General features: G+C 49.9%; 1 protein-coding gene across 1 annotated transcript in view; it reads right to left on the reverse strand.

Moving 5' to 3' along the window:
• Window positions 1-308: 308 nt before the first annotated feature.
• SLC7A5 (solute carrier family 7 member 5) overlaps window positions 309-26,891 on the reverse strand; it is a 37,092-nt gene continuing 10,509 nt past the window's right edge. The window contains exons 2-10 of the mRNA XM_064671008.1: window positions 25,128-25,253; window positions 14,247-14,352; window positions 13,522-13,566; window positions 11,938-12,061; window positions 10,576-10,679; window positions 9,870-9,966; window positions 9,253-9,402; window positions 8,187-8,364; window positions 309-6,462 (exon numbers count right to left, since the gene is read on the reverse strand). Coding sequence (XP_064527078.1) covers window positions 6,407-6,462; window positions 8,187-8,364; window positions 9,253-9,402; window positions 9,870-9,966; window positions 10,576-10,679; window positions 11,938-12,061; window positions 13,522-13,566; window positions 14,247-14,352; window positions 25,128-25,253 — 986 coding nt within the window. The 3' untranslated portion in view covers window positions 309-6,406. The remainder of the gene's footprint in view (window positions 6,463-8,186; window positions 8,365-9,252; window positions 9,403-9,869; window positions 9,967-10,575; window positions 10,680-11,937; window positions 12,062-13,521; window positions 13,567-14,246; window positions 14,353-25,127; window positions 25,254-26,891) is intronic.

Below are 26,891 nucleotides of genomic sequence, written 5' to 3' on the forward strand. Positions count from 1 at the left end.
AGCAGCTCCAGCATAAAACCATGGAGATACACCCTGGGAACTGGGACATCCATCCTCTGCTCCCACCTCATGCCCAAAGCCCACCCACTTTCCCACGCCCTTGGTTTTAACACAGGCAAAACCAGAAGAGTTGTCTAGAATTTCAAAAAGGAGGATGGTGATGGAGGCCTGGATGCTGCCATGCTCCTAAATCCATCTGCAAGAGGAACACCTGGAAACCCAGGGCTCAGGTGCTGATGGATGGGGGATAAACAAGGCAACCTTACGTAAAAGAAAAGTTTTAGAGGCAAAGACCAGCAACAAGAGAGTTGTAATTCAGCTTTCTTTGTTAAAAAAACAAAACAAAACAACCCAAAACATAGAACAACCCAAACATTCAACAGATTTGTTAAACCACAGACATAAAAGAATCAAGAAATACTACAAAAAATACATTGCAAGAGACATCTTGTTTTACAAGGCCATTGGATTCAGGAACTACTGGCTGACCAGTGGAACAGCTGTGTTGCCAGGAACACAAACATTGGGAATAAACAGCGCTTACTGGAGAAGTTTTAAGACTAAAAGATATTTACCCCTTAAAATAAATAGAATTGTCATCTACAGCAACATTTAAATTAGTAAAATAGTTTTTTTAAAGCAACCAAATATAACAAAATTGTCAATCAGATCTAGTTTTTTTTCTTGTGTGTGTTAAGCTCTTTTGTGTGTGTGTGTTTTAAAAAAAAACAACAACAAAAGTACAAAGAAAAATATCTCTGAAAAGTCAGATTCTTCACCAGGAGTGAATGTCACCCTTTGTTCTGTGGGTCGGAGCGAGGTCTGGGAGCCACTTTGAATCCTCCCTTTGGAAGGGTTTAGGTGGGACACAGATCTCTCCCTGCCCCCTGAACAAATAAGGATGTTTTTCCCTCTGTGTGACGTCGATCCCAGTGCAGGGGCTGCAGCCCCACGTCCCGCTGGATGTGGGAGATCCCCTGGGCTGAGCTGGACGTCACCCCACGGGAATAACTCAGGTGTAGCTATAAAGTCTCTTTTAGGCAGTTTAGAAATTAATTCAGTGTTTAAAAAAATACTTTTATTTCTCTCATTAACACTTCAACAGCTGGAGGAAGCAACACCCCTTCTCACGTGAGGAACAGGGAGGGAGCAAAGCAAAGAAATAATCCTCTGGATATCGGATCCTTAGGGGATGGCTGACCCTGAGCCATGTTTCCTACCACCACATCTCATACTATCTGCACCAAACTGGGAGCTCCTGGTGCCACCAAACCCAGCAGCATCACACACCCGCCCCACCCAGCTCCCAGTTACAGTTCAGAGCGTGAAAACTGGGAAGAAACTCCTCAAGAACAGGCAAATCCAGCATAATCCTGGAATTCCTCAAGAAGCCACCTGAAAAGGAAACCCCCTGAGCATCCCTCAATGCTGAGGTCTCCTGGGATGCCCTGGCACAGAGGAGGGAGCAGATTCCCATCACTGCAGGGATCTCCCTGGTCGGCAGCCAAGCCCTGGCTCCGGCTGTGCCGGCCCATCCCACAGCCGGAGATGCTCCAGGGCCGGCACAAGGCGACCATTCAGTGTGTGGGCTGTGCCCGGGTCGTGGCACAGACCTCATGGCACAGCCCCGGCACCAGCCCCGGAGGAACCGGAGCCATCTGCCCACTGGGCTGCCCTTTCCCAAGCTCCAGGAGGGAGCTTCATTCCAGCCCTTTCCCAATCACCCTCCCTCCCCTTGGATTCACTAGAAATGGAGTTGCACAATGGGTGGATGGAAAAGCTGCCATCCCACAGGAACAGCCCCAACCAGCCAGAGTGTTGTGTAATGACAATATTTGGCAGTTTCCTTATTAATTTTTTTTTAATTTTTATTTTATATTAAAGCCCAAGGACACTGTCACCTTGGCTGAAGGCACGGGTACCTTCCCAGACTGAGTGGAAACTTTCCCTGGGATTCCCCACAGCCAGACTGGGACTCTGCCACTCTGAACATCTCTCCATGGCTGGGAAGTCACAGCTACAGGGAAAAGCTCTGTTCCAACACTGCTTCTCCTCGAGGGCTCCGCTCAGACTCACCATGGAGGAACCCTCGGAGGAGCCCAATGCCTGAGCCACCCCCTGGGACAGGCCTCGGAGAACAACAAAGCCACTTCTCAGGAGTTTCAATCCAGTTGAAGGGTCTTTAAAGTTTGTTCAACTGTGCCAGAGTCCCTTTGAACTCCTGAGCCACAGAGGGAGCCACTGAAAACAAAAGCGTGTTTACCAGAACATGGTGTCTGAGGTGGAAAACACTGCAAATTCTGCAGGAAGCTGGAAAAAAAAAATCATAAAATAATCCACCCAGGATAACATAAATCCCCCTGATTTTTGGCTGGGAGCATTTTGCAGGGCTGAGCAGGGCTGGGTCCCCTCCTGGTCGGAAGAAGGTTTCTCATTCAGAAAGAGGAAGCCATCGGGCACGGAAGTGCCTGGCCATCAGCTCCTGCTCTGTTTAGCAATCCCTGCAGGATGCTATTCCATGAACACTCCAAACAACTGCCTGCCTGGGAGGCTGAATCCTTAAAAACAAGTTAAGAGCAGTAATTGAAGGGTACAAGGACCACGGGATCACTGCAGAGCAGCCACGGCCCCGCGGTCCGACTTGATGATCTTAAAGGTCCTTTCCAACCTGAATGATTCCCTGATTCCATGGACACAACGGCTCCAGCTGTACTTGCAGGACACTCATATGAAATAGGTTCACGTGGAACCTGGTTCAGGTCCCTGTGGTTGCAGTGCCCTTTGTGGGAAGGGTTTATGTCCCTCAGTGCATCACAGCTGTGACCGATCACGGGCTCCACAGAGAAGCCAACAGAGAAACAACACAAAAATCCCACATCCACTGCTGGGAATGACAAGGAATTTTCTGTGAAGTCTCTGTTGCTCCCCTCGCCCTCCCTGACACACATCTCATTCCATGTTTGAGGAAAACAAGCAGCAAGGAGGTCTTTCACAAGGAGTTCTCCCCTTTCCATACCAAAATCCAGCTGACCAGGGCAAGTCGAGGGCAGCAGATGCTGCTGTTGCTGATCAAAGGGATGAGCTGTCACTCTGGACAGCAGATGCTGTTGGAAGCAGTTTCTCCCACTGGAGAATCTACTTTATTGTGTTTTCTTTAGCAAATGAAATTCAGTTTTACCCCCTCGCTCATTATCTCCCAAACCTCCAGGAAAAAATAACCCAACCTCTTCTAGCCACGTCACCAAGCTCTGGTGGAGGGGAACTATGGGGGTCAATGAATCCACAAAGAAAGAAATCAGGCATTTTAAACTTTGAGATGTGACCCATGGCTGACCAAATTCAACATTTTTTTGTCATTTTGTGCTGGTACCTGGTTCAGTTTTCCCTAAACCTATATTGCCAAGGAGATGCTGGCAGGATCACTGTGAACATATGGATCAATGCCAGAGCCTGTAGGTTAGTACATGAGAAAGATCTTCAGCAGCAAGGGAAAAATAATGAAAATTCATAAAAAGCAAAGCAAGCAAGTTAAGGAATTCATTAAGATCAGGTAATTAATTAAAAAATATTTCTTAGTGTGATGTTTCCTCTTTAAAACCAGCGTGAAACGTTCACCAGGAGGACATCGTGTAGTGATGGTCATCACTGCTCAAAGATGTGTCCAAACCAAGCACCCCCCACCTTTGGGAGGTCTGGACCCATTTCTGAGCTCTTGGATGGGACCTTGGTGCCAATTGACATTGGGTTGAGGTGGCTGAGAGTTTGAATCCCTTTGCTTTGCATCCCAAGTAACTCTGCCGGGAAGTTCATCACCAGGAGCCCCTACACTGAACTCAGGCCCTGCAGGAGCTGCCCTGACACCACCACAGATAAAAACGTGCAGAGCAAGTGGGAGGTGACAGACTGAGGTCCTCTCTCCATGAAACAGGTCCAGCAGGAGCGGTGACTTCCCATCACCACCCTGCCAAAACACCCGGCCTTCAGCTGGAAGAGATGCCAAAAAGTTCAGGTTTTACAATTTACCACCTTATTTATGCAAACACCCCTCCACAGGCACCAGATCCAAGGTGCTCCAGTTCATTGCACGTAGGTCCCTGCACAGCCAGGCACTGGCCAAAGACTTTGGGTTCTGCCCTGGAGATCCACACAAACCAGCTGCAAGTCCCCATGATTCAGCTCAGCTCCAGGAGAGCTCAGCACCTCACGCAGGTGAAGCAGCACCTGAGCTGGTTTGGGGATCTCCACACTGTCCTGGGAGCTGGTTTGGGGATCTCCACACTGTCACCTGAGCTGGTTTGAGAATCTCCACACTGAGCTGCCATGGAATAAACAACTTGACAGCCAAGGTTCTCCATGTGCTGATTGTCTCACCTATTCCTGCTGCACCCGAAGCAAGAGCTGGTTGGCAAAGCGATAGCACAGAGCTCACGTGGGCATGGCCACACACCTGGACAGGAGCTGCGCCTGCCCTGACACCCCCCAGCGCTAAAGAGCTTCAAAGGACAAAGTGTGAGCGAGTACCATGGTGTCCTTAATGCCTCTCCACCCAAAATAACCCCACGCTATGAGGAGAATCCAGCAGAAAGCTCTCGGAGGATCCCGGCTTCCCAACGGCCAAGCTTAGAAAAACACTGAGGAGAAAAAGTAGTTCAACGAGCCACTTGCACAAAGCACGAGCACAAAGATCTGCAACAGAGAGCAAAGCAGCTCAATGTGGGGAGAAGATGCTTCTGAATTTCAACTGATACCAGAGAGCAGAGGCACAATGAGCAAAGTGTTGAAGAACTGCAGCTTTGCTGAAAAGGCGACGCTTTTGACCAAATAAAGCAACGTGTTCCTAAGAGGACAGTTGGACTAATTGGGAACTAGAGGGATTTTGGGTGTGCTCAGGGGATGGGATTGCACCACCCATGACAGCCAAAGAGGATTTCACATGCAGATCAGGGTTTGTGCTCAAGGATCACTCCCAGAATGGGAGGGTGGTGGAGGGATCTCACCAAGCCAAACCTGATGCACAAAGGAGGCCCAGGCCCCAGGCCAGGCTCCTTGGAGCAAAACACACCATCTACCATCGTTACTCCAAGGATGCCAAGGCCCTGGCAGAGGCTGTCCAGGGAAACTGTGGCTACCTCATCCCTGGAAATGTCCAAGGCCAGGTTGGACAGGCTTGGAGCAACCTGATCTAGTGGAAGGTGTCTCTGCCCATGGCAGGAGGTGGAACAAGATGAGCTTTAAGGTCCCTCCCAACCCATGATCTACAGCAGCCCGAGGTAAAAGCCAGGCTCCAGCCACCTGCCCTTTCTACACCCCAGACCCGGTTGGTCCCATCTCTGTGGCACATTCCAGAAGAGACAGAGTGTGACAGAGGGCACAGCACCAGGAAACGCACGGACAGACCCCAGGGAACATGCCAAGGGCACCCCACCCTTTATTTCTCCTTGCAGATGGTTCAGAGGCAAACACAGATCACACCAAGGGCAATGAGCAGGGCCATGTGGAGAGAACAATATTGCTCATCCCATGCTGGATGAAAGCCTGTCCACAGAAAAGCATGGAATGAGCAAGCCAAGAACTTGGCCTTCTGCTCTTTGCAGTTCCCTGGGTTTATCTGCAGGAACTCTACCCTCGGGCCTGCACCTGCCCCAGTGCTCCTTCACAGGGCCATGGGATGGGCATTCTGGTGAAGAGCATCCTGGAGAACTGGCTCAACAGCAGGGGATTAGATCTGGGAGTTAAAATCCAGGTGCTGGCAGGGGAGTGCTCTGTCAGGAACACGGTGACAGGCAGACAAGGCCTCCCCATGTAATTTCTCTGACACTAATTCTGCTCTGCCTTGTCTCACCTCAGCCACTGCCAGTGGACAGAGCCCAGAGTGTCCAGCAGCACGTTTTGGTGTGAGTTTGTGTGTGTGTGAGCCAACACCAGCCCACCTTTGTTTCCCAACCACCCCCCTTGGCCAGGAAAGGCAGGTGGGGCAGGCTCAGGCCCACCCTGGATCTGTGACAGCCCCAGGCACGTCTGAACACCCAAGCCAGGTTCCTGAGCAGATCCATCCTCATCTGGGGCATCCCAGCCCCAAACCAGATGAGCCCACCCAGAACCAAGTACAGCCCTTGGTGTCCCACACACACAGATGTTGATGGGACAGGCAGGACCCCTTTGGAATTGCCCTTTGGAATTCCTCCTCCTGGCTCGTGTCCATACCAAGAACTCATCACGGGGTCACCCATGTGCCAGGGGAAGGTGGGGCTGGAGGAGACAAGGCAGAGCTGGGATGTGGTGTCAGCAGGAAGCGGCTCCCACGGGGCTTCAGGGCCTGGGATCTGGGTGCGAGGGAGCAGATTCTTGTGTCGTCCTAAAATAAAATTGTGCGTTTCCTCGAGCTGAATGTCTCTGCTTTTCCTGCCTAGGATTCCTGAGGAACCACTTCCATCAGCTTCTGGCACAGGACCGTCGCAGAGACTGGGGAGGAAAGCAAAGGAAAGGTCAGGGATCACACGCAGGGGCCCAACATAAATCTTGGTCTGGGCTCAAGAGAGAAGGTCTGACCCATTTGCCTTCCAATTTAAGGCTTGAAATAACCCACAGGATACTTCCCACTCATTCCTAGAATTCCAACATGTAACAGAGGGAGCTCTGGTCTTGCAGCAAGGATGCTCCAGGAAAGGCTCTGGGACTCTGGACACCAGTTTCTACTTGCACAGTGATATGGTAACTCATTTTGGATGGCATAAGAGTGAGCAGCCAAAACTGAGTCAGGAACGGGCATGGAAAATCCAAGGGGAAGCTTTTACTTCCAATTTTGTAATCCATGTGAGCCCATGGCCTCTTGGAAGGACAAACCCACCTAAATCCACCTGTCCTGCCCACAGGGCAGAGGCCACTGCCTGGCCCAGGGCAGGTGGGAGTAAAGGGACCATTTCAGGTGCAGGTTTGCCCAGGAAAAGGTGTTAAACTGAAGGAACTTTATTTTTCCACCCATTAGTGTTGGTGGCCGATATCCAAATACTCCTCTGCTCCCTGCTGCTCCTGTGTTTGGAGATCACAACATACTCCTGCCTGGTAAAACTAACTCTAAATACAACCAGGTCAGACTCAAATCAGTTGGAGGTGCTCAAATTATCTGCAATATATCAATAAATACGGGTTTAAAGGTCAGATGTTTCTAACTGGATGTTTGCAGGATTATCATTCTCTGTTCCCAGAATATTTTCTATATTTTCTTTACAAGCCTCTGGTGGAGAAAAACAATGAATATGGTAATTTGCCACCCAGGCACTGCAAAAATGGCTTTTCCAGGAACTGAGCCTAATACTCAGGATAAAAAGTGAGTGTGGGAGAGGGAAACAGAAACAGGGAAAAAAAGAATAAGGAGTGCAGAGCACTGCTCTGAAAGCCTTTTTCTTCCTCATAAAACACCCAGCTAAGGCTGGGCACTTCTCCTTGTCTGCTTTTCTAGGTCAGCCCGTTGTAGGAGAGCCGGGAGGCAGCTGGTGGAGTTCAGTTACTTGGACAACATGTATTGACTTTCTGGATTTAGTTGTTCAGGCAGAGGTTCCATGTGCCAAGCACAGCCTCTCCATCCCTAAACACACCGTGGGGCAGTGTCAGCTGTTGGAAAACCTTAGAGCAGATACCTTAAAAATAAACCTCCTAAGAGAACACATCCAGGGGACTTTCCCCTCCCTCTGCTCCGCTGCCACAGTGTGATGCCAAGGAAAGCTGTGCCTGGATCTGAAATGTTAGCACTGGCTAAACCATGGATTGGGATTGATTGTGAATTTTCAGCAGTCAAACAGAGGCCAGCTGTGCTCAATTCCTCCTTTTCCCTTCCTACACCATTGTAAAGGGATTCTCTGCTGAGCAAAGGCTTGGCTCTGGGCTTTTCCAGGAGGAGGAGCAACGTGCTCAGGGAATTACACTCTGCTGAGTAATAACAACCTGTTTTCCAAATGGTATTTGTCCCAAACTTTGCAATTATTGAAAGTCAGGGTGCATTTTGGGTGCTTGATAGACATGGTAATCATCAGGTTAAAATTGTCATCATTAAAAAATGGATCAGAGCCAAGACTTTGGAACCTCCTCCACAGGAAGGAGAGCCAGCGCTCCCAGCTGTAGGAGGTAACTGGGAAACTGTTCTTTTTGGAGCAAGAACTGCACCCTTGCTCCTGACTGCGGGTACTTACAGATGCCTTGGAGAACCCACTTGGGCTTGTTTTGCCACCAGACCCCAAAGAAGTAAAAAGGGATCCCACTGAAGATGATGGCGAAGCCGATGGCACATTCCCTCGGCGTCATCCAGAAGGAAACAGCAATGAGGAACAGGCAGGCCAGGATGAAGAAAATGGGCAGGCAGATGTTCACCTGAGCAGGGACCAAGGAACAGGTCAGGATATGTGTCAGGGGAACAGGGCACACTTTCCAGGGAAGTTTATCCAGCTGTACAGCCCAGGGAGGGACAGAGTTCACATTCCACCATGGCCAGGAGCCAGGAGCCTTTCTCAGCACCTCTCTGGATCCCAGTTCCATATTTCCATGATGCCTTATACAAAGCACCTGTACCAACAGCCTCAGCTTCAGCAGCAGCCATAGCACAGGCCATGGCATCCTCAGGGCTGTTCCTCAGGGGATTCTGAGCAGGGCACCCACTAAGGAAACACCCCACAAAGAGTCACTTTGGGAAGGCACCAGCACAGGCCTGGGAGTTTGTCTCTCTCTGGGTGTTGTTGCCTGGCAGAGACACGATTGTGCTGAGGGATGAGTGGGAAACATGCCCTGAAGGCCATCAGACACACCAGGATGACACGATCTTGGCCTCCTCCCAGATGGGCCACGGAGCTGCCAAGCTGGCCAAGGACACAGGGAACAAAGCTCCCAGTGCAGGGGCTGCTTTAGCAGAGAACTATTTTAGGGGAAGTCCCTGCTGGTACAGAGTGTTTCACTGAGAGCCACAGCCTGGGATCTGTCCTGGGGAGTGTGTTAGTCACGGAGAGCTTCCCGCTGTGTTATCCCACCACAACATCCCATGTCCCTGACACCCTGAGCTCCTTCACTCTGTTGTCCCCACGGCCATGGCAGCTCTTTGTCCTTCTGCACCAACTCCCATTCAGCAGCAGGAACACCCCATTAGCTGAAACCCCACATCTTCCTGCAATCCCAGTCCCACTCCCACGGAGGAGGAGCTGCTGAGCCTTTCCAGGTGCTGAGAAGGGACTCAGGGAGGACCCACCTCCCATTTCCCACCATTCTCACCTTGATGGGCCTCTCCAGCTCTGGCTTCTTGTAACGCAGCCACATCATCCCAATGATGGCCAGAGCCACACACAGCCAGTTGAAGAAGCTGAAGAAGTTGATGACTGAAAAGATGTCATTGGAGAAGGCGTAGAGCAGGGTCATGACACACTGAACCCAGGGAAAAAGCCATTAGCAAAGGAAGGAGGCAAACCCATGTATGATACAACACTAAACACAGGGATTTTAGAAGAACTGCCTGCCAGGAGAAGGATCATGTTCATTAGTTTTTACTTTTTTAAGCTATTTTCAATTGGTGCCTGGAATGATTGCATAGAATCATGGAATGCTTTGGGTTGGAAGGACCTTAAAGCCCATCTCATTCCACTCCCCTGCCATGGGCAAAGACACCTTCCACTAGATCAGGTTGTTCCAAGCCCCGTCCAGCCTGGCCTTGGACACTTCCAGGGATGAAGAGAATTCAAACCAGAAGTGGTCTATGAGGATATGATGAGAAGGGTCATTCTCCTGTAGGTGGATGCAGGAATGGCTGTGACTGGAGGTGGGAGCCCCCCTCCAACCCCTCTGATGGGATCCCGCCCCCACCCCTTCCTGCCCAGCCCAGCCCTGGGTGTTACCGTGAACACGAGGGATGGCAAAGGAGTGAGGAGCCTGGGGTGGATCATGGACAGGATTGAAGGCAAGTGTCCCTCTCGGGATCCCACGAAGAACAGCCTGGAGGGGGACACAGAGCAGTTACACCCCTGCAGCCCCAGCTGGGCTTTGTCTGCAGCACAAAACAGGGACAGCCCGAGCTCAGCCCAGACCGAGGCAGCAGGACTGAAACACCAATCTCTGACTTAGAAGGGAGGCTGGAGATGGACAAAGAATGCAGGAAAGATGTATTTATCTCCATTCCAGAGACAGCCATTAAGTGACTTTCCTAAGACAACCCAGGAGATGTGTCAGAGCCAGAACCATCTCAGTCCCTGTCCTGACCTGTCCTTTCTCTCCTTCCTGGAGGGATTCTCGGCCCTGAAGTTTCACAACTTTCTGCTTTCCATTAAAGCCACTTTCCCATCATCGCCGAGCCTGTGTCTGTTTCTGTTTTGTTGACTTTAACAGCACTTTGCCTGAGGAACAGATTAAGACAACTGGAAGGTTTCCTTTAATCTGGGTATGGTTTTAAAGGCTGACTTTTTTTCCCCCTGCATTCCCCACATGGTCTCCAGACCCTTCAGACTTTGTGTCTGCCCACAGCCACTCTCTGGGGGACAACTCCAAAAGAAGAGGAACTAAGCACAGCTTGTAAACAAAACCCACAGGATTGAGCAACAAACCTACCGGGAAGAAGTGAAGAGAGATCCATTGACCGATCCAAAGCATGACAGGCCAACAAAGACAGGGATGATCCAGGACATGACACCAAGGTGGTAGTTCCCAAAATCCTAAATGGGGGACAACAAGAGACATTTCATACCCAGAATGTCCAAAAGAACTCACAGCTGCCTGCAAAGGCTTAATCTTTGCAGAAATCTGAGCGAAGGACACGGCTTAGTGCTGAAGCTGTTACAGAGTTTTCCATATTGCCATTTGCTGCTCCTCTTTCCTGCAAAAGCATATTGTGGAACTGCTAAACTAAAGCAGCAGCCAGCCCTTCCCTCGGGGTCAGGACACACCATTTATCAGAACAGCCATCGGGAAGTTCAAGATCAAACGGAAACTGAGGAGCCTCAAACACGGAGCTGCTGCCAAGTGCTGAGTCAGGACCTGGGACACAGCCCTGGGGACATGGAGTGTCCTGGAGCTGCAGTTTTTTGTCACAGATTGACAAAAAACTTCTCCACGGTGGTTTTACTCCAATTTATATTGATTTCCAGCCTTTGCTGTGATATTGATTTTCAGCCTTGCAAAGGCTCGTGGCTGCAGCAATGGACACAACTACAGCAACATCCCTGGAAGTGTCCAAAGCCAGGTTGGATGGGGCTTGGAGCAACCCGGTTTAGTGGAAGGTGTCCCTGCCCATGGCAGGGAGTTGGAACATGATGATCTTTAAGGCTCCTTCCAGCTCAAACCTTGTATTATTCAATGCAACACAGGCTGCACCTCCAAAAACTCAGCACCACATCACTGTGGGCTGGAGCAGGGGCTTGGTGCCAGCTCAAAGGATGGAGCACTGTCACCTGAGTGGCCCAAACCAGCTCATCCTGGGCTGGGAGATTCCCTTTGAAGCCTTGAACAATCCTGGTCACGCTGTTTGGAAGGTCTGCTCCTTCCTGAAACAACCAGGATTTCTGACCGCTGTGGCATTTTAATTAATAGAAGTATTATTTATCTCTCTCAATTAAAACAAGGAAGATACAGAGAGAAAACAATCTAGTTCAGTAATGACTGAATGACCTTTCCCCATGAATATTATGCTCTGGTAACTGATGAGAAGTCACAAGGCCAGCAGCCACCTTCCCTATTTGGGAACTAAGAGCAGCACTAACTGCTGCCCACCCTCGCTGTCTGCCATTAATCCCACTTGGTATCACAATGTTCTCCCCAGCTCCCATCACAGCTGCTCTTTATCTCCTGTTAAACATCAGGGTTTTTGTAAGCAGCCATGACCAGCCTGGAATAAAGCAGGAGATGTGAGCAGAGACTGCAAGTGTGATTCAACCTGCCCTGGAAAACAGCCCCGTCGGAGCAGCCCCCTCTTACCACGGCCACGGCCTCGGACGTCAGCATCTCATTTGTGGACAGCGTGGTGAAATAGGCCAGGTTGGTCAGCACATAGACCAGAGTGACCACGGGCAGGGAGATGATGATGGCCAGGGGCAGGTTCCTAGGAAAAAACATACACTGTCATGGAGAAGTTCAGAGGAGGGAGCTGCTGATCCCAGGGATGCCGCCCTCCTGCGCTCAAGGTTTGCTTGAGCCCTTCTGCTCTTTGGCTCCTCAGCATGTCAGGTTTCCCAGCCACACTCTGCTCCCAGGGCAGAGGAGATGCCCATATGGGAACGAGCTGCCCAGGGAAGTGGTGGAATCCCTGGAGGTGTTCAAGAAACATGGGGGTGTGGCACTTGAGTTCATGGTTTAGTGGTGCTGCGTTGACAGTTGGACTTGGTGATCTTAAAGGTCTTTTCCAACCTTAACAACTCCACGATTCTCTGAACAGCCTGATGGAGAGTGAAGGATTATGGCAAGAGGGACTTTTTCCATGGAGAGGCTCTGGCTGCCTGAGCAGGAGCCCAGGATCACTGCAATGGCAATTAATTAAAAACACCCAGTGGCACTGAGCAGATTCTCTCTTGGGCAAAAGAGATTCACTTGTGCTGCTGGGTTTCCTGTGGGAGATGGGAAGCTCAGGGACCCAGCGGGCAGTTTTTAGCCTCTAACTCTGTGCAGATGGATGGGCTGAGGAAACTCAAGGAAAATGAGTCTAGACACAGCCTGAGTGAGTCTGTAAACTGGCTGTGTTGGTACAAATTTGCCTTTCCAAACAGTTTAACTTCATTTGCGAATGGAAACTGAAAAAGAAAACCCTGCTTGGTGCCACGTCTAATTGGTCCAGCGGAGCTCGAAGCCACAGGAGGAGACTCAAATCCCATGACTGCATTCAGCAGACATGCAAAGAATTGCAAAATACAACCCCCCTTTTTCTAACTGTTTCTGAAGAAAAGGGAGTATCAAATCCTTCCCAGCACGAACGAATCACCAGCAGGGTCAGCCAGGAATGGCTCTTTGCACAAGTGACCCCGAGACTCAGATCCCAGTGGCTCACAGGGACCATCCCATGAGCAAAAGGGATTTCTCAGCATTGTCCTGCTTTGCTGTGGCCCATCCTGAGCTCGCCAGGCCCCCGAGTAACCCCGAAAGGCACGAGCAGCGCAGGAAGCAGCTGTTGCTCAACAGGATGGGAAGAGCACGGGACAAACGCATGGACAGCAGCACAAACCCTCTGCTGGGAGTTTATACAAGGCACTAATAAAGCCCTGAGTGCTTCTCCCTTGCCCATAACTCACAGAGGTGTCACGCCAAGGAAGCAGGGCTTTCCAGCAGCACTGATATTAGTGGGACAGGAAAGCAGCGTAAACAACAGCCCTTCTCCTACAGAGATTATAATTCTGCTTCCCTGATTCCAGGGAGGAAAAAGGCCATTAATTTATCTTGTTTTCTATTTCCCCAGATAAAGACCTTGGCTTCTAGGCTGATCAGCAACCCCTGTTACACACACAAGAGGAAGAGGCTTCCCCAAAATACAGGTCCTTCTCCCAGGGATGTCATCCCAGGACACACACCCACCTGTAGGGATTTATCATCTCTTCTGTCACAAAATTCAAGTAATTCCTGGAATTTAAAAAGAACAGGGGTTCATTCTGGTTAGTCCATGGAACATATAAAGCCCTGCAGTTTAACTCATCTGCACGGGGATTTCAGGAGGGGCACAGAGATGGCTGTGGGAACACTTGGGATGGCTGGTGCCTAATTCCAAGACCTATAGTACCAAACCTGCAAGGAGCAAGCCAGGGAGAGCTGAGAGCCTCTTCCAGTGCCTAAAGGGGCTCCAAGAGAACTGGAGAGGGACTTTGGACAAGGGCCCGGAGTGACAGGACAAGGGGGAATTGCTTCCCAGTGCCAGAGGGCAGGGTTAGATCAGATGTTGGGAAGAAATCGTTCCTTATGAGGTGATGAGGCCCTGGCACAGGTTGCCCAGAGAAGCTGTGGCTGCCCCATCCCTGGAAGTGTTCAAGGTCAGGCTGGATGGGGTTTGGAGCAAGCTGGGATAGTGGAAGGTGTCCCTGCCCATGGCAGGGGGATGGAACAAGATGATCTTTAAGGTCCCTTCCAACCCAAACCATTCCATGATTCCATGATAAGGAGGCTGCAACTGGCCTGTTTTCACAGTAGATTGAGCAGCTCCTCATGATTGCAGGTGCTCAAAGGAGCCCTCCAGGAGCTTCAGTTTGGTATTGAAATTGGTGTTGGGATTCAGTTCCCAAAGAAAAGAGAGAGAGGGAGCATCTTACCATCCTCCATAGGCAAAGAGGCCACTGTACAAAGCCAACACGATGTTCCCAACATCGACCTTCGTGCCCTCGAAGGAGTGCTCAGGACTCAGGTTTGACACATCACCTGCAGGACACAGGAAAGGATCAATGATGGGCTGTGAACCCCAAGGGCCTCTGGGGGGGTTGAAACAGAGAAACTTGGAGGGAAAAGCTGCTCTTAGGATTAATTATCTTAATTATCATTCTGATGCATTTCAGGTTATGCTGAGAGCACGTGCCCATCTTTCTGTTGGGCTGATTCCTCCAGTCTTACAGTGCTTAATTCATCTGGATTGATAACGAGCCCCAAAATTATGTGCCTCAAGCAACTGGCCATGAGTGACTCCTCAAACTTTCTCACACTGCAACGTGCCATCTCCGAGGTGATCTCCCAGATACCTTCTCCCTGGGAAGAAAACATTCTGGGGACCTTCCTGCTGGAAGATGCTTTGCAAACACAGATGTTGTCACATTGTCCTCTCAATTGAAGGCTGCTGGTGTTCGATAAAGCCCCAGGATTTCCTCCACTTCCACCAGCCACCCAATAAAGCAGAAACCCAGGATTTCCTCTGGTCCTACCAGCCACCTGACAAAGCAGAGGGCTGTGGCAATCCCTTTGATTGGGGGAAGTCAGGTTCTTTGGGGCTTGGATATCAGAAGTCACCTTCTTTAGGGCCCCACGATGAAAAGTTCCTGTTATGGATCTGCCTTTGAAAGGAACAGCCAGAAATAGACCCCTCGATTGTCCCTCTGGTCCCAACTGCCCCGGAGCAGCCCAGGGTTTATTTATTTTGCTTTCAAATGCTCTGCAGTTGTTTTGTTCCCTGCCTTTTGATGTGGGGCCTGGGTGTAGGGCTGGGATGGTAAAGCCACATTCCCAGACCTGCCACTCCCCTCAGTGCGGAGGGAAGAGGGATTGTGGTGGGATCCAGGGGCACCTTTGCATCCAGGAGCCCTGTGGAAGCCCATGTGATTCCTCTTAGATCTTTACTAATCACCCCAGCAACTGCATCACATGGCCATCAGCAGGGCCTGGAGCTTAACCCTTCATGTCTCAGCACACGGAAACCCAGGATGTGCTGCTGGGAAAAGCAGAGGGATGCTCAAACATGGGGCATTTTCCCTCTGGATGGCCTCTCTTCAGATCTTCCCCTCCCCTACGCCACCAAAAGCCACTGCTGCAGGGGCTGGGTGACAAACCTGGATGCACAGACCCTGTAACACCTCCCACTCATCTTTCCACTGCCGGGAAAGAGGGATTTTTCCTGACAGCACCATCGGTCTGTGGTGCATTTGTCACTCGTGGGACTGCTCCAACCCTGTGCCAGAGACATGGAGCTGCCATGTGTGCATGGGAGAGCTCCCTCTTCTCTTTCCTTCTCTATCCCTGACCCTCCAGCTCCATTCCATCCTTTGCACGCCGGGCATTGCTCCCTTCACCTCCTTTCTCCCTCCTGCTAAATCCTAACCAGGCAAAAAGATATTCCCTATCATGGTGTGCAAAATGCTCTCTGCTCACCCCGCTGCCCAGGAAACCAGCATCCCTCTGCCTTTTCCCTGGCAGAAGCTATGCCATTTGCAAGGGGATGCTGTGGGTATGAGCTGTAGGAGAGCCAGGACCACAGGAGCAGCTCATACACCATCTGGGAATCCATGAGGAGTGGGAAACCCAGTGCAGGGATGTCCAGCAGGTGTGCAAGGCTCTGCTTGTCCAGATCCCAGTTCCAATTCCTGTTCTTCACTGGAGTCACTTTGTCCCTCTCTCCCAGCATCTCCTTGCAGCAGGAAGGTCTGTTCTGCATCTACCTTGGGATGTGCTGGATGTATTTAATGCCCCTGGAGCCAGTGAACCTCCTGAGCAAAAGGCACCAATCCTTTTTTAAAAACACATCCAAGTGTAACAGGAAAACCAGGAAATGCAGAGACTGATCTAATGCTGAATTTAACCTTAATTCCTGGCTTACAGGTTCAGCCATAGAACCCTAATTTAGCACAAATGAATAAAGGGCTGAGCAGGAGGGGGGTGCAGGGTATCACATTCTGCTGAATCCCTTGGGCTCAGCTTTCCCGAGTTCATTTGCTGCCCTTCCTGAATAATTACCAGTCTAGTTCTTTCTAGGTCTTTTGTTATGGGAATAAGGTACACTTTTTGTTAACAGTGCCTGTAATTAGCTACTGGAACAGCACATGGATGGACTAGGAGAGCAGGAGGCTCTCCTGACATTTCAAACACCCCTCAGGATGTCTCTTCTCAAAGGTTCTCAGGCTCTGCATATTCCCACCAGGATCAATGGATCATCACCTTCACCACACGAGGAGGATGCTCCAATCCATGAGCAGCAGGGCACAAGAAACATCACAAGGATCACTCCATTTCTTGTCCACAGCTGGCCACCAGCTCCCCCTGAAATCCCCTTTGTGTCTGTCACAGGCAAAACCCTCTGAGGTTCCTTTTCCTGAGGCAGCTGCAGGTTTCACTTGGTGTCTCCCCAGCCCTCACTCAAACCATGGTCCTGGTGCTGCCAAGAAAGGGTTGAGCTGCTGCCCTGGCCCAGCTGGATGGGAGGGGAGCAGAGGGGAGCATTGGTGGTCCCTGCCCAAAACCACATTCCTGGACTGAGAATGTGCCACCCACTTGGCAACCACAGGCATCCTCAGCCTCTGGGTAAGGGAGGGTCCAAGCCCACACCCTGTTCATTGAAGTGTCCAAGGCCAGGTTGGACAGGGCTTGGAGCAACCTGGTTTAGTGGAAGGTGTCCTTGCCCATGGCAGGGGTGGAATGAGTTGAGCTTTAAGGTCCCTCCCCACCTAAACCCATCTGGGATTCCACAACTCCAGCAAAGGCAGCAGGACCGTCTGGAGCAGTGCTAAAACAGAGGAATGAGATCAAAGGCTGTAATTTCATTCCCTGAGGGTGGGTGAGGGTGATGGAGGGAGGGAAGGATGGGTGGGACATAACTAATTACTCACACACCTCTCCTTGCACCCAACCCATCCCTTTGAGGCATCGGAATGTCGCTGCCGGCAAAGGAGGGGCAAGTCAGCACAGGGGCAGCCGGGAGAGGGGACAAAGAAGGAAGCAAGGAAGGAAGGAAGGGGCTTTTTGATCCTCCCCAATGCTTGAGGAGCCAACACCTCGCTGCCCTCTCCCCACCTCACCCATGGAGAGTTGTAGCTCCCCAAAAACTCACAGTGAGTTACTAAATTTCACATTTCTGTGCCCTCACGGTAAAATGGATTCAGCAACATGTCAGGACATGACTGAACAACCAGAGGAGTCAAGATCTATCTCGAGTTGTGCCAGAGCAGCTTTAGGTTGGGAATTAGGAAAAAATTCTTCACCAAAAGGGTTGTCCAGCCCTGGCACAGCTGCCCAGGGTGGTGGTGGAGTCTCCATCCCTGGAGGGACTTAAAAGCTGTATGAATGTGGCACTTGGGGACAGGGGTTAGTGGTGGGGGATGGTTGGACTCGATGGCCTTAGAGGTCTTTTCCAATATAAATGATTCTGTGATTCTTCCTGCTCCAAGGGGCCAGGCTTTTATCCTCCAGGGTCCACAGGATGCTCTTTTGTGTTTTTCATGCTTTATCACCTCCTGGTTGCACGAGAGGAGCCTGGGCTGCTTAACAAACAGCAGTCCATGGAGCCCAACCCCTGCAATGAGCAGCGACATCTTCAATCAGATCAGGGGGCTCAAAGCCCCATCCAACCTGACCTTGAGTGTTTTCAGGGATGGGATATCCACCACCTGTCTGGGCCAGCTGTGCCAGTGTCTCACCACCTTCAACATAAGAAAATTCTTCCTTTTATACAATCTAAACCTGTTCTCTTGCAGTTTAAAACCTATTGCAACAGGCACTGCCAAAGAATCACAGAATCATTTAGGTTGGAAGAGACCTCCAAGATCATCAAGTCCAACCTTTGATCAAACACCACCTTGTCAACTAGACAAGGGTGTACCGGAGGGAGGAGGGACAAGTGACTGTGCTGGACCATCAAATGGCCTACAAAACCTCCCAGACACTCAGCATCCTTCAAGCCTCGACGTGCAATTCCAGCCTCCAGGCTTTCGGAGGCTTCAACTGCAGACTTTGGATCAAATCAAGGGTTACAAACCTGCAGGTGAGGCTGCCAAGTACAGCCTCAGCTCCCTCAGGGGAGCCCAAGGTCTGTAAGAGAGCACATCCCTGGCACCCCCAGCTCCCCGTACCCCCCCCATCCCACGCTGCCATCGCCGCTCTCCAGGCAATTCCCTGCCCGTGCCCAGCACCCTGGAGAGCTGGAACCTGGTTTGAACTGGCTGTTCAATCGCACTCTGCTCTACAATTAACCAAATTAAGGTAACAAGCTCTGACATAAACCCCATTTGCTGATCTTGCCAGCTGCCAAGACTGTGGTAATTGCGCCGGGTCAGCCGGGGCCTTGCTGCACGAGGGACTGTTTTGGGTCGAGGAGCTGCATGTTCAGACCCTTTCTTTAAAAATGTTCATTTGCTCCCCAGTCATGCCCGTTCCGGTTTTAATGGCACAGCAATCTACTCTTGCAGAAAGCATTTCATGATAATTAAGGATTTTTAACTTGCCCAAACAGCGAGGAGAGGGAACGCGGCCATGGAGAGAGCTCGGCACGAGGAGGGGGGAGAAACCCAGCCAGGGAGAAACGTGGTGTATGTACCAAAAACCCCAGAGATCATCCACTCAGCTGTTCAGCCATTTCCTGAGAAAAGCAGTGAGAATTCAGTGAACTGAGTTAGAAGAACAAGAGAGAGGCAGGGGCCAGGGTTAGGAGCATCCTTGAAGGCTCGGAGCTCCCGGGAAGCACAGCTCAGTACCCACAGGAGCTGTTTGCTCCTCTCTGCAGCCAGCTCAGCATCAGGCAGTTCTGAACAGCAGCCTTTAACCTGGGGTCCTGGAGCAGAGGTGTTTATGATCTGGAAGACATGGCCATGACCTTGCAGAGCAGGGAGAGCATCCGAGGAGAAGCCAGAGCATCCCACTCCTCACCAACAGCTGTGGACAGGCCATGACCCTTCCCCTCTTTTCAGCTACTTCCTTCTGTTTTGTGCAAAGTGCCTCTGCTCCCAGGCCAGACAATGTGCTGTCACCTTTCCCACCTCCTCTGCATCCTGCTGATACACCAGAAACCTTTTACCCTCCTCCTCCTAAGCAAACACCTCCCAGTTTTCACAATCTGTGCTGGCAGAATGTTTGCTGATGGGAAATAAGGCAGCAGTCCCAGAAGTCCTGGAGTGATGCCTCTCCAGGAGCCAGTGAGTCCAAAGGCACTGCAGAGATCCTGGACGGACAAACAGGGTCTCTCTGACCCTTGACAAAGCACGGAAAGGCATTTCCTCCTTGTCTATCCCCATCCAGGCAGAGGAACAGCAAGGTGCAAACCCTGAACAAACCACCCAGTGGGTTTCCATCCACTTCCATGAGTTTGTTTTCCCTTTTCATATCTGCACAACAGGTTCAATCCACATCCATAATAACCCGTGACTGAGACTGACAAACAGGAATGAGCCACTGGAGGGGCTAAAGGAGCCAACCAGCTCATGCAGGAGAGCCAAGAACATTTGGGGAGGGCAGATCCTCCAGCACCACAGGCGTCACTAATTTCAGCCCAGCAGTCAAAGGCTGTGGGGAAAGGATGAATTTAAAGTGCAAGGAAAAGTCCATGTGGACACACAGACATGGAGACAACAACTGCACTGATACACCTTTGGCATGACCCAGAGACTCAGGGGAGGCAGAGAGAGGAGATCAAACAGAGCTGCAAAGCAAATACCAAAGTATTAACTGCTCTCCATTAAATGTGGCTGCATTGCTGGGATAGCTGCACTTGGAAAAATGAGAAGCCAACGGACCCTCCCATGTCAGCTGCCCCAAAACCCACTCAGGGGCAAGCAGGGTCCCCTATGACACATCCCAGATGCCATCTGAGCTCCACCTTGATCCAGCTTTGCACCTGGCATTTCATCCAGGATACCTAGAATGAACACCTTACAATCCACAATTCCTTGGCTAAAGCAGCTTTTGGGGTGTCAAAGGCACAGTCCCAGTTAAGGCAGCACTGAGCCTCCATCTGCAAAGTCAAACAAACAACAGCTCACACCGTCCTTAAAGCTCAATATTAAACAAACAGCTCACAGGGTCCTTAAAGCTTGATATTAAACAAACAACAGCTCAACAAACAACAGCTCACACCATCCTCAAAGCTCCATATTAAACAAACAACAGCTCACATCACCCTTAAAGGCCAAGCTTTCAGCTCAGTGATCAAAACAATCATCACAGGTCACTGACCTACTGTTTCTGTATTATGGGCTGTTGGTTTTTTTTTCTAGTTTGGTTGCTTGTTTAGTTTGGGGTTTTTTTGTTGTTGTTATTAAATGCATTTATTTATTCTTGGACAGGCCACTTCACACTTGTACAATGCAAAAGCCCAAACAGGCTGAACTCTACCCCTGAATCTGTAATTGCCAAAAATTTTTCTGGGCAGAGAAGGCAAGAAAAGAACTGTCTGAGCAGAACTAAAGTGCTGCTCCCCTCAAGGAGCACCTGGGCTGGGCACTGCCATCCACCTCTGGCTGGAAGAGAAATCCAGGATTAGAGAGTGAGAGGCCCATAAAATATAATTGCTGTATCAGCCCTCCAGCGTTTGACGCCTGATTCATCTCCAACATACGGTTGATGTGATTTAGAGGGGCAGGATCCTGGCAGCTTTCCCAGCTTCCCTGTCTGTGGCACAGTATTCCACCCTCCATGTGCCCCGGGAATGAGAGAGTGAGTAAGAGAGGTGCAGCAAAGCTCCCTTCAAAGCTCCCTGCTGGAAAATCCCGTCCTGGTGGCATTTTGGAATGCCCAGGAACAAGAAGCAGCACAGGCAGCTACAGGGCATGTTTTCCTGCAATCCTTGGTGCCTCAGGCCCAGTGTGCAGGGACATACTCAGAGGCTTCAGGGATGTTCAGTATCTATTGGATGTGGCTCCTCACTCCCATGAGCTGCCTGGGTGAACACCCACCTGCTCTGCCTTTGGGCTCCAAACTCCTCTCACAGCTCCACCACCAGTTGGTCCTCATATCCCAGGTTGTGTCCAGGAGCCAGTCCCTTGGGAGAGCTGGTTCCTCCAGGCACAGACAAAGGCACTGCTGCACCTGCCCTCAGCGAGCGGGGAGCAAGGCATGACTGATCATGGAATCATGGCCTGGTTTGGGTTGGAAGGGACCTCAAAGTTCATCTGGTTCCAACCCCTGCCATGGGCAGGGACACCTTCCACTATCCCAGGTTGCTCCAAGCCCTGTTCAATCTGGCCTTGGCAGGGGGGGGAACAAGATGGGCTTTAAGGTCCCTTCCAATGCAAACCATTCTGGGATTTTATGAAAAAAACCCCACCAAATTAAACCCAAACCTCCCTGCCCAGTCTGAGCTCTCCATGGCAAATGTTTGGAGTTAAATTTGCCTACTTTGTCCTTGATTTACCCCTTGCTCTGCTGGTCTCTGAGCAGCCCAAAGAAGGGAGTCGAGGGAGGAAAATGCTGCTGTCACCAAAGAGGAGCTCGAGGCACCACAGACAAGGAATTTCAGCTCAGAAATTGGGCAAGAAGAATGAAAAGGGACAATAAATAAAGGCACATTAAATCCAATAAAAATAATTCAATAAAATCAGTGTTAAATTCTATTTCCCTAAGTCCCAAATGCCCAATCCTGGGTTTTCAAGCAGAACTGCTGTTGAAGCATCACAGCAAGGGTTGCAGCAGCAGCCAGGAGCTGCCCCTCACTGCTCCAGCTGCCTGAGGGCACATAAAACACTCCAGATACCCTGGGGCATCAGAATAGAAATTAATAGGTCTGAAACATGTCTGTGTTTTGGGGTTTTTAGAATTTTTTGCCATCAAAACCTTTCCTGAACTCCCTCCTGTGTAAAAAGCATGAGTGTGTCCTTACAGATCAGCCCAATGTTTTACCATGTCACATCTAGGTTAGTTTTTAAGGGAAGGTTTTAAGGTGCAGGGTGATCAGGTATGAGAAGGACATAACCACAGACCTCCTGTGTTACATCCAGTGCAGAAAACATCCCTCAAACCTGCTGTCAAACCACCTCCAGGTCAAGAATATGGCCAAAAAATGCCAAGGGGGGCTGGACAGAAGGCAGATTGAGAGCTGGTAAAATAACAGAACCAAGATAAGCCTCATTTTTGTAATACTGGAGTGAAAAAATCCTGATCCTGTCTATGTTATAAGTTATCTATATTATTTAAGTGCTGCAAACTGGTAGTTTAACACACCAAGTGCAGGGCACTGAAATTTTAAAACACATCTCCAGCCCCAAGAAGGCTTTTAAAAGTGTAACTTTTGTATTAATAAAATAATTTCATCCCAAGTGGGGCAGTTACGCTGAGACAACTTTCAAGCAGTTGAAAGACTGAGCAGGAAACCAATTTCCACCCTCCTTTTGAAGTGGTATGAAAGGAGTGATGGAAAACAGCTGCCCAGGGGAGATCACAAGGAAATGCTCTTTTCTGTGTGGCAATATTGCCACAGAGTTCTTTGTCTTGAGATGTTACTGCTCCTCTGAAAATCAGGAAGGAGAAAATGAGAAAAAGCCAAAAGCTGAATTGTGGGAGAGAAAATTTCTGTGAAATCAAAGAACTTTCCACATTTGAGCCAAAAATGTGGTCTTGCTCCTCTTGTCTGTTTATGGATTCTGTAAAACACAAACCAGCAACGGGACAGGAACCAGTAAAACCAGTTAATCCTCAGGGGAACACACAACCCCATCTCCCCTGGAACAGCAGCCCCAGACAAACCAGCTGGGTGAGGACTTCACTGGGATGGATTTACCCAGCTGGGGGTGGGGAGAGTCCTCTTTGTCCAAAAAAAACATCGGAATGGGAACAGCAGGACACAAGGCCACATGGAGGAGCAGTAAAGGCATGGAAATGTGGTTCTGTACAGGACAAAGATGGAGAACAGTGCAGCGTTTTTGCAACTGAAAATGGGAATTTTCATGCTTTCCTTGAAGAAATAAAGAAGAAAAAAGACAATCTCATGATGTATCCCTGCTAAAAGCACTGAGTCACCTGGCATTATTGGAAGGAATATGGACCAAGGTGCAAAATGCAGGTGGAAGCTGAGGAAGGGCACAGGAAAGGAGCTTGTACATTCTTAAGGACTTAGCAGAGAGCTTGAACTTCCCTAAGGAGATTAATAAAATCCATGTGAGACCCCAGGCAGAATCCCAGTTGTAAAACAGGAACAAGGTGTAAACCAGCAGCCTCTGTAGATCCCAGGGATCCCACTCTGATCCAGTTTGCTTCATGTTGTGTACTCAGACTTTGTCTTCAGGTGTTGTTATCAAAGAATTGCTTTTGATCTGACTATCTTTCACCCTGCCTGGAGCAGCCAGGTGGTTTAGCAGGAAACTAAATCCCATGGAATTGCCTGCACTGCAAGGTCCTGCTTGTACCTCTCCAGAGCTGAAACTATAATCATAGGAAGTAAAATAACACAAGAGCAGAGGGTGGATGTTTTTGTGCACAAGACAGAAATCTCTTATTGGCTACAGATACAATTCAATGGAAATAGCATGGATTTACACCTGAGGAACCAGAGCAGAAAGTGGCTCCACCTGAACAAAAGGGCAAACGGACAGCACGGAGGGAAGGAAGGTGGTTCTGAAGATGCAAATTAAGATTATATGTGCAAACAAAGAACAGTTGTAAAGGTCTTTATGGCAAAATGTTAACGAACTAACAGAGATTTATAGTGACTTATCCTCCTAAGAGAGACAAAACAGTTCAGCAAAGCAGGCTGGGCAGTTGTGGAGGGAGGTGTATTTTGTGATAAGCCCCAAACAATGTCCCTGTTGAGTGTCAGCACCGAGCTGGAAGAAAATAAAACCTCTGACAAAGCAAGAAATTCTGCAAAGACAGCACTGGCTCCCAGGGCTGAGACAGGAATTACAGAGAGCCACGAGCACACACAGACACACACACTGTGCAGAGACAGGATTCCCTGGAGATTTGATCCCCATTTAGCAAAAAAGGATTGTACTGTTTCCTAAGAAACATTTATTTCCACAAAACTAGCACCAAAAAAAGAAGCTTGTCTGTGAGGATTAACTAATCAGATGGGTTTGGAACAAACTACATCTCTGGGTTTGAGACGATTTTATGTGCGTGGGAAGCAAACAAGCAAAACCACCAGAAAATTTGCTTTATCTCCCATTTTTATCCTCTTTTCCAGGTGCTGGCTGACAGATATGTGCCAGTGTCAGCTGAGAGCTCCAATGCCTCTGTTCCTCATGTGGTCCCTGCAGCCCTGCATGACCCAAGTGGCCCTGGGTGACCCATGGGCTCCATCAAGTTATTCCATACCCAGAGCTGGATGAAGGGAAACATGCAGGGGCAGTTTGTGGAAGGATTAAAATGATCAGGAGTGGTTTACACATATTCTCTACACACAGGTTATTGTCTATTGGCAAAAGGCCACAACCAGCCAGAATCAGGAAGATTTCTGAGCGCAACAGCACCAAAATCTTCATTCTCTGTAGACTTCCCTGCAATCCCAAAGGGAGAGGCCATAGTGACTGTAAAAGTCAGAAAGACCTTGAGTCATGCTGGGTTCCATTAGTATGAAATCAAGCCTAAACTGTGACAGAAATACAAAATCTCCCAAATAAAGTGCAAAACCTCAGCAAAGCACAAGCTGGAAATGCCCCCCAAGCGCAGCAGAGAACAAGAACGGTTTGTAAGCCCTTGTGCCGGCTCTGGAATGCTCAGGGTGGGACTGCTGGGCTTTCTCCCTAATTCTGTTGTGAGTCCCCAGCACTTCCCCAAGGAAAAGGAGCAGCACTCACCCTTTGCCAGCTGCACGAAGCCGAGGATGATGATGAGGGCCAGCGCCAGCAGCTTCGCCGCAGCAAAGGCGTCCTGGACACGGGTGGCAGCTTTGACACTGTAGCAGTTCACGGCTGTGAGCAGCACTGGGGACACACAGGGACACACATCAGCACCAGGGAAACACTTAACATCCAAGACAAATTATGACAAATTTTTAGATTGGATATACAGAAGGAATTCTTGGCTGTGAGGGTGGGGAGGCCCTGGCACAGGTTGCCCAAAGAGGCTGTGGCTGCCCCATCCCTGGAAGTGTTCCAGGCCAGGTTGGAGCAACCTGATCCAGTGGAAGGGGTCCCTGCCCATGGCATGGGTTACAAGAAGATGATCTATAAGGTCCCTTCTAAGCCAAACCATTCTGTGATTCTGTGATTTGCTTTTTGCTAAAACTTAACCAACCAGAGAGTATCTTCCTAAAAAAGAAACTAGTCCAGAGCCAGGCTCTGCAGCCTCACACTTTGCAATTCTATACTTCATTTTGTCAATAGGTGATTTGAATAATGTACATAGTCCTTGTGACAAGAACAGCCCTGAATTGAAGAATACACTTCTGAGAGCATATAAATAAAAGGACCCTAATAGCACCCTAAAGCTATCGAGGCCAGACCATGCTGCCCCTGCCTGGATGTGAAGGAGGAGCTGTCCCCGCCCTGACACTCTGGGATACAACACAAACAACACCTGCAGGTCAGTGGGGCAGGTGGGAAGAGAAGCTAGATCTGTGGAAATCCTCATCCTCTGCTCGACCAGCAGTGCCAGGGATGGCTGTGCAGGGTTTGGAGATGCTTCCCACCCCCAATATTCCATACAAGAGCATTCAGTACAAGAGCCATTTCAACACAAGAGCATTCAAAGTCTGGAGAAGTGAAAGAGCTGGATGTCTTCACAAAGCAAACCCCATGATCCACTACATCCTACGAGTGAGAAGTAAACAAGGAATTTGAGATTGATTTTGTTTTGTATTGTGCCCTTCAAGCCCCTTGGGGAGTGTGGGTGAGACCAAAAGGTCCCAGAGCTGTTTTTGGGGAGGGACCAGCTGGGCTCTGGCAGAGCTGCTCTGGCTCATGGCCAAGGGCAGGAGGAAGATCTGTGTCCAGACCTGCCATACCTCTGTCCCCATCCCTGTCCCAGGGTGCCTCCACCCCACACTGCTCCTGAGAGATATGGAGCAGCTACAAAGTCACCTCCTGCCCAGGTTTGGCAGTTTTTCAGCACCCAGAGCAGCCCAGCACTATCTGTGGGCTGCAGGGTCACAGCTTCTCACCACCAGAGAGATTGGGACACATCTGCCTCCAGCAGGGATGTTGTCAGATAACAGGGAAGGAGAAAATAAAGTCTAGGCAGGTCAACTTATGTCTGTGCCATGGAGGGAGAGAAGAAAGCACAGCACAGCTCACGGTTCTCCTACTAAAAGCACCTCCAGTGAATCCTAACAGGGAGGGAGCCGGGGATCCAGGATTCCCTTCGACCAGCGATTATGCTAAAAATAAATCTCCCCTTGTTTACAGAGGGATATTTAAAGGATGAGCTCAGGCAGCTAAAAGCTTCTCCCGTGGGTGAGGACAGCCCTGAAAGGTGTGAGTGACATTCCCTTCCCATTTAGGCATTCTGTGTCCAGGACAATGGATGCTTTGGCCTCCACTGAAATACTGATTTTTGGGGCTGTTTTTCACGTTTTGGTTTTGTACAGACTCCTCCAGACAGATTGTGGGCGAGTGGTGGTG

The sequence above is a fragment of the Pseudopipra pipra genome, chromosome 14 (genome assembly GCF_036250125.1).
Source record: "Pseudopipra pipra isolate bDixPip1 chromosome 14, bDixPip1.hap1, whole genome shotgun sequence".
Lineage (NCBI taxonomy): Eukaryota > Metazoa > Chordata > Aves > Passeriformes > Pipridae > Pseudopipra > Pseudopipra pipra.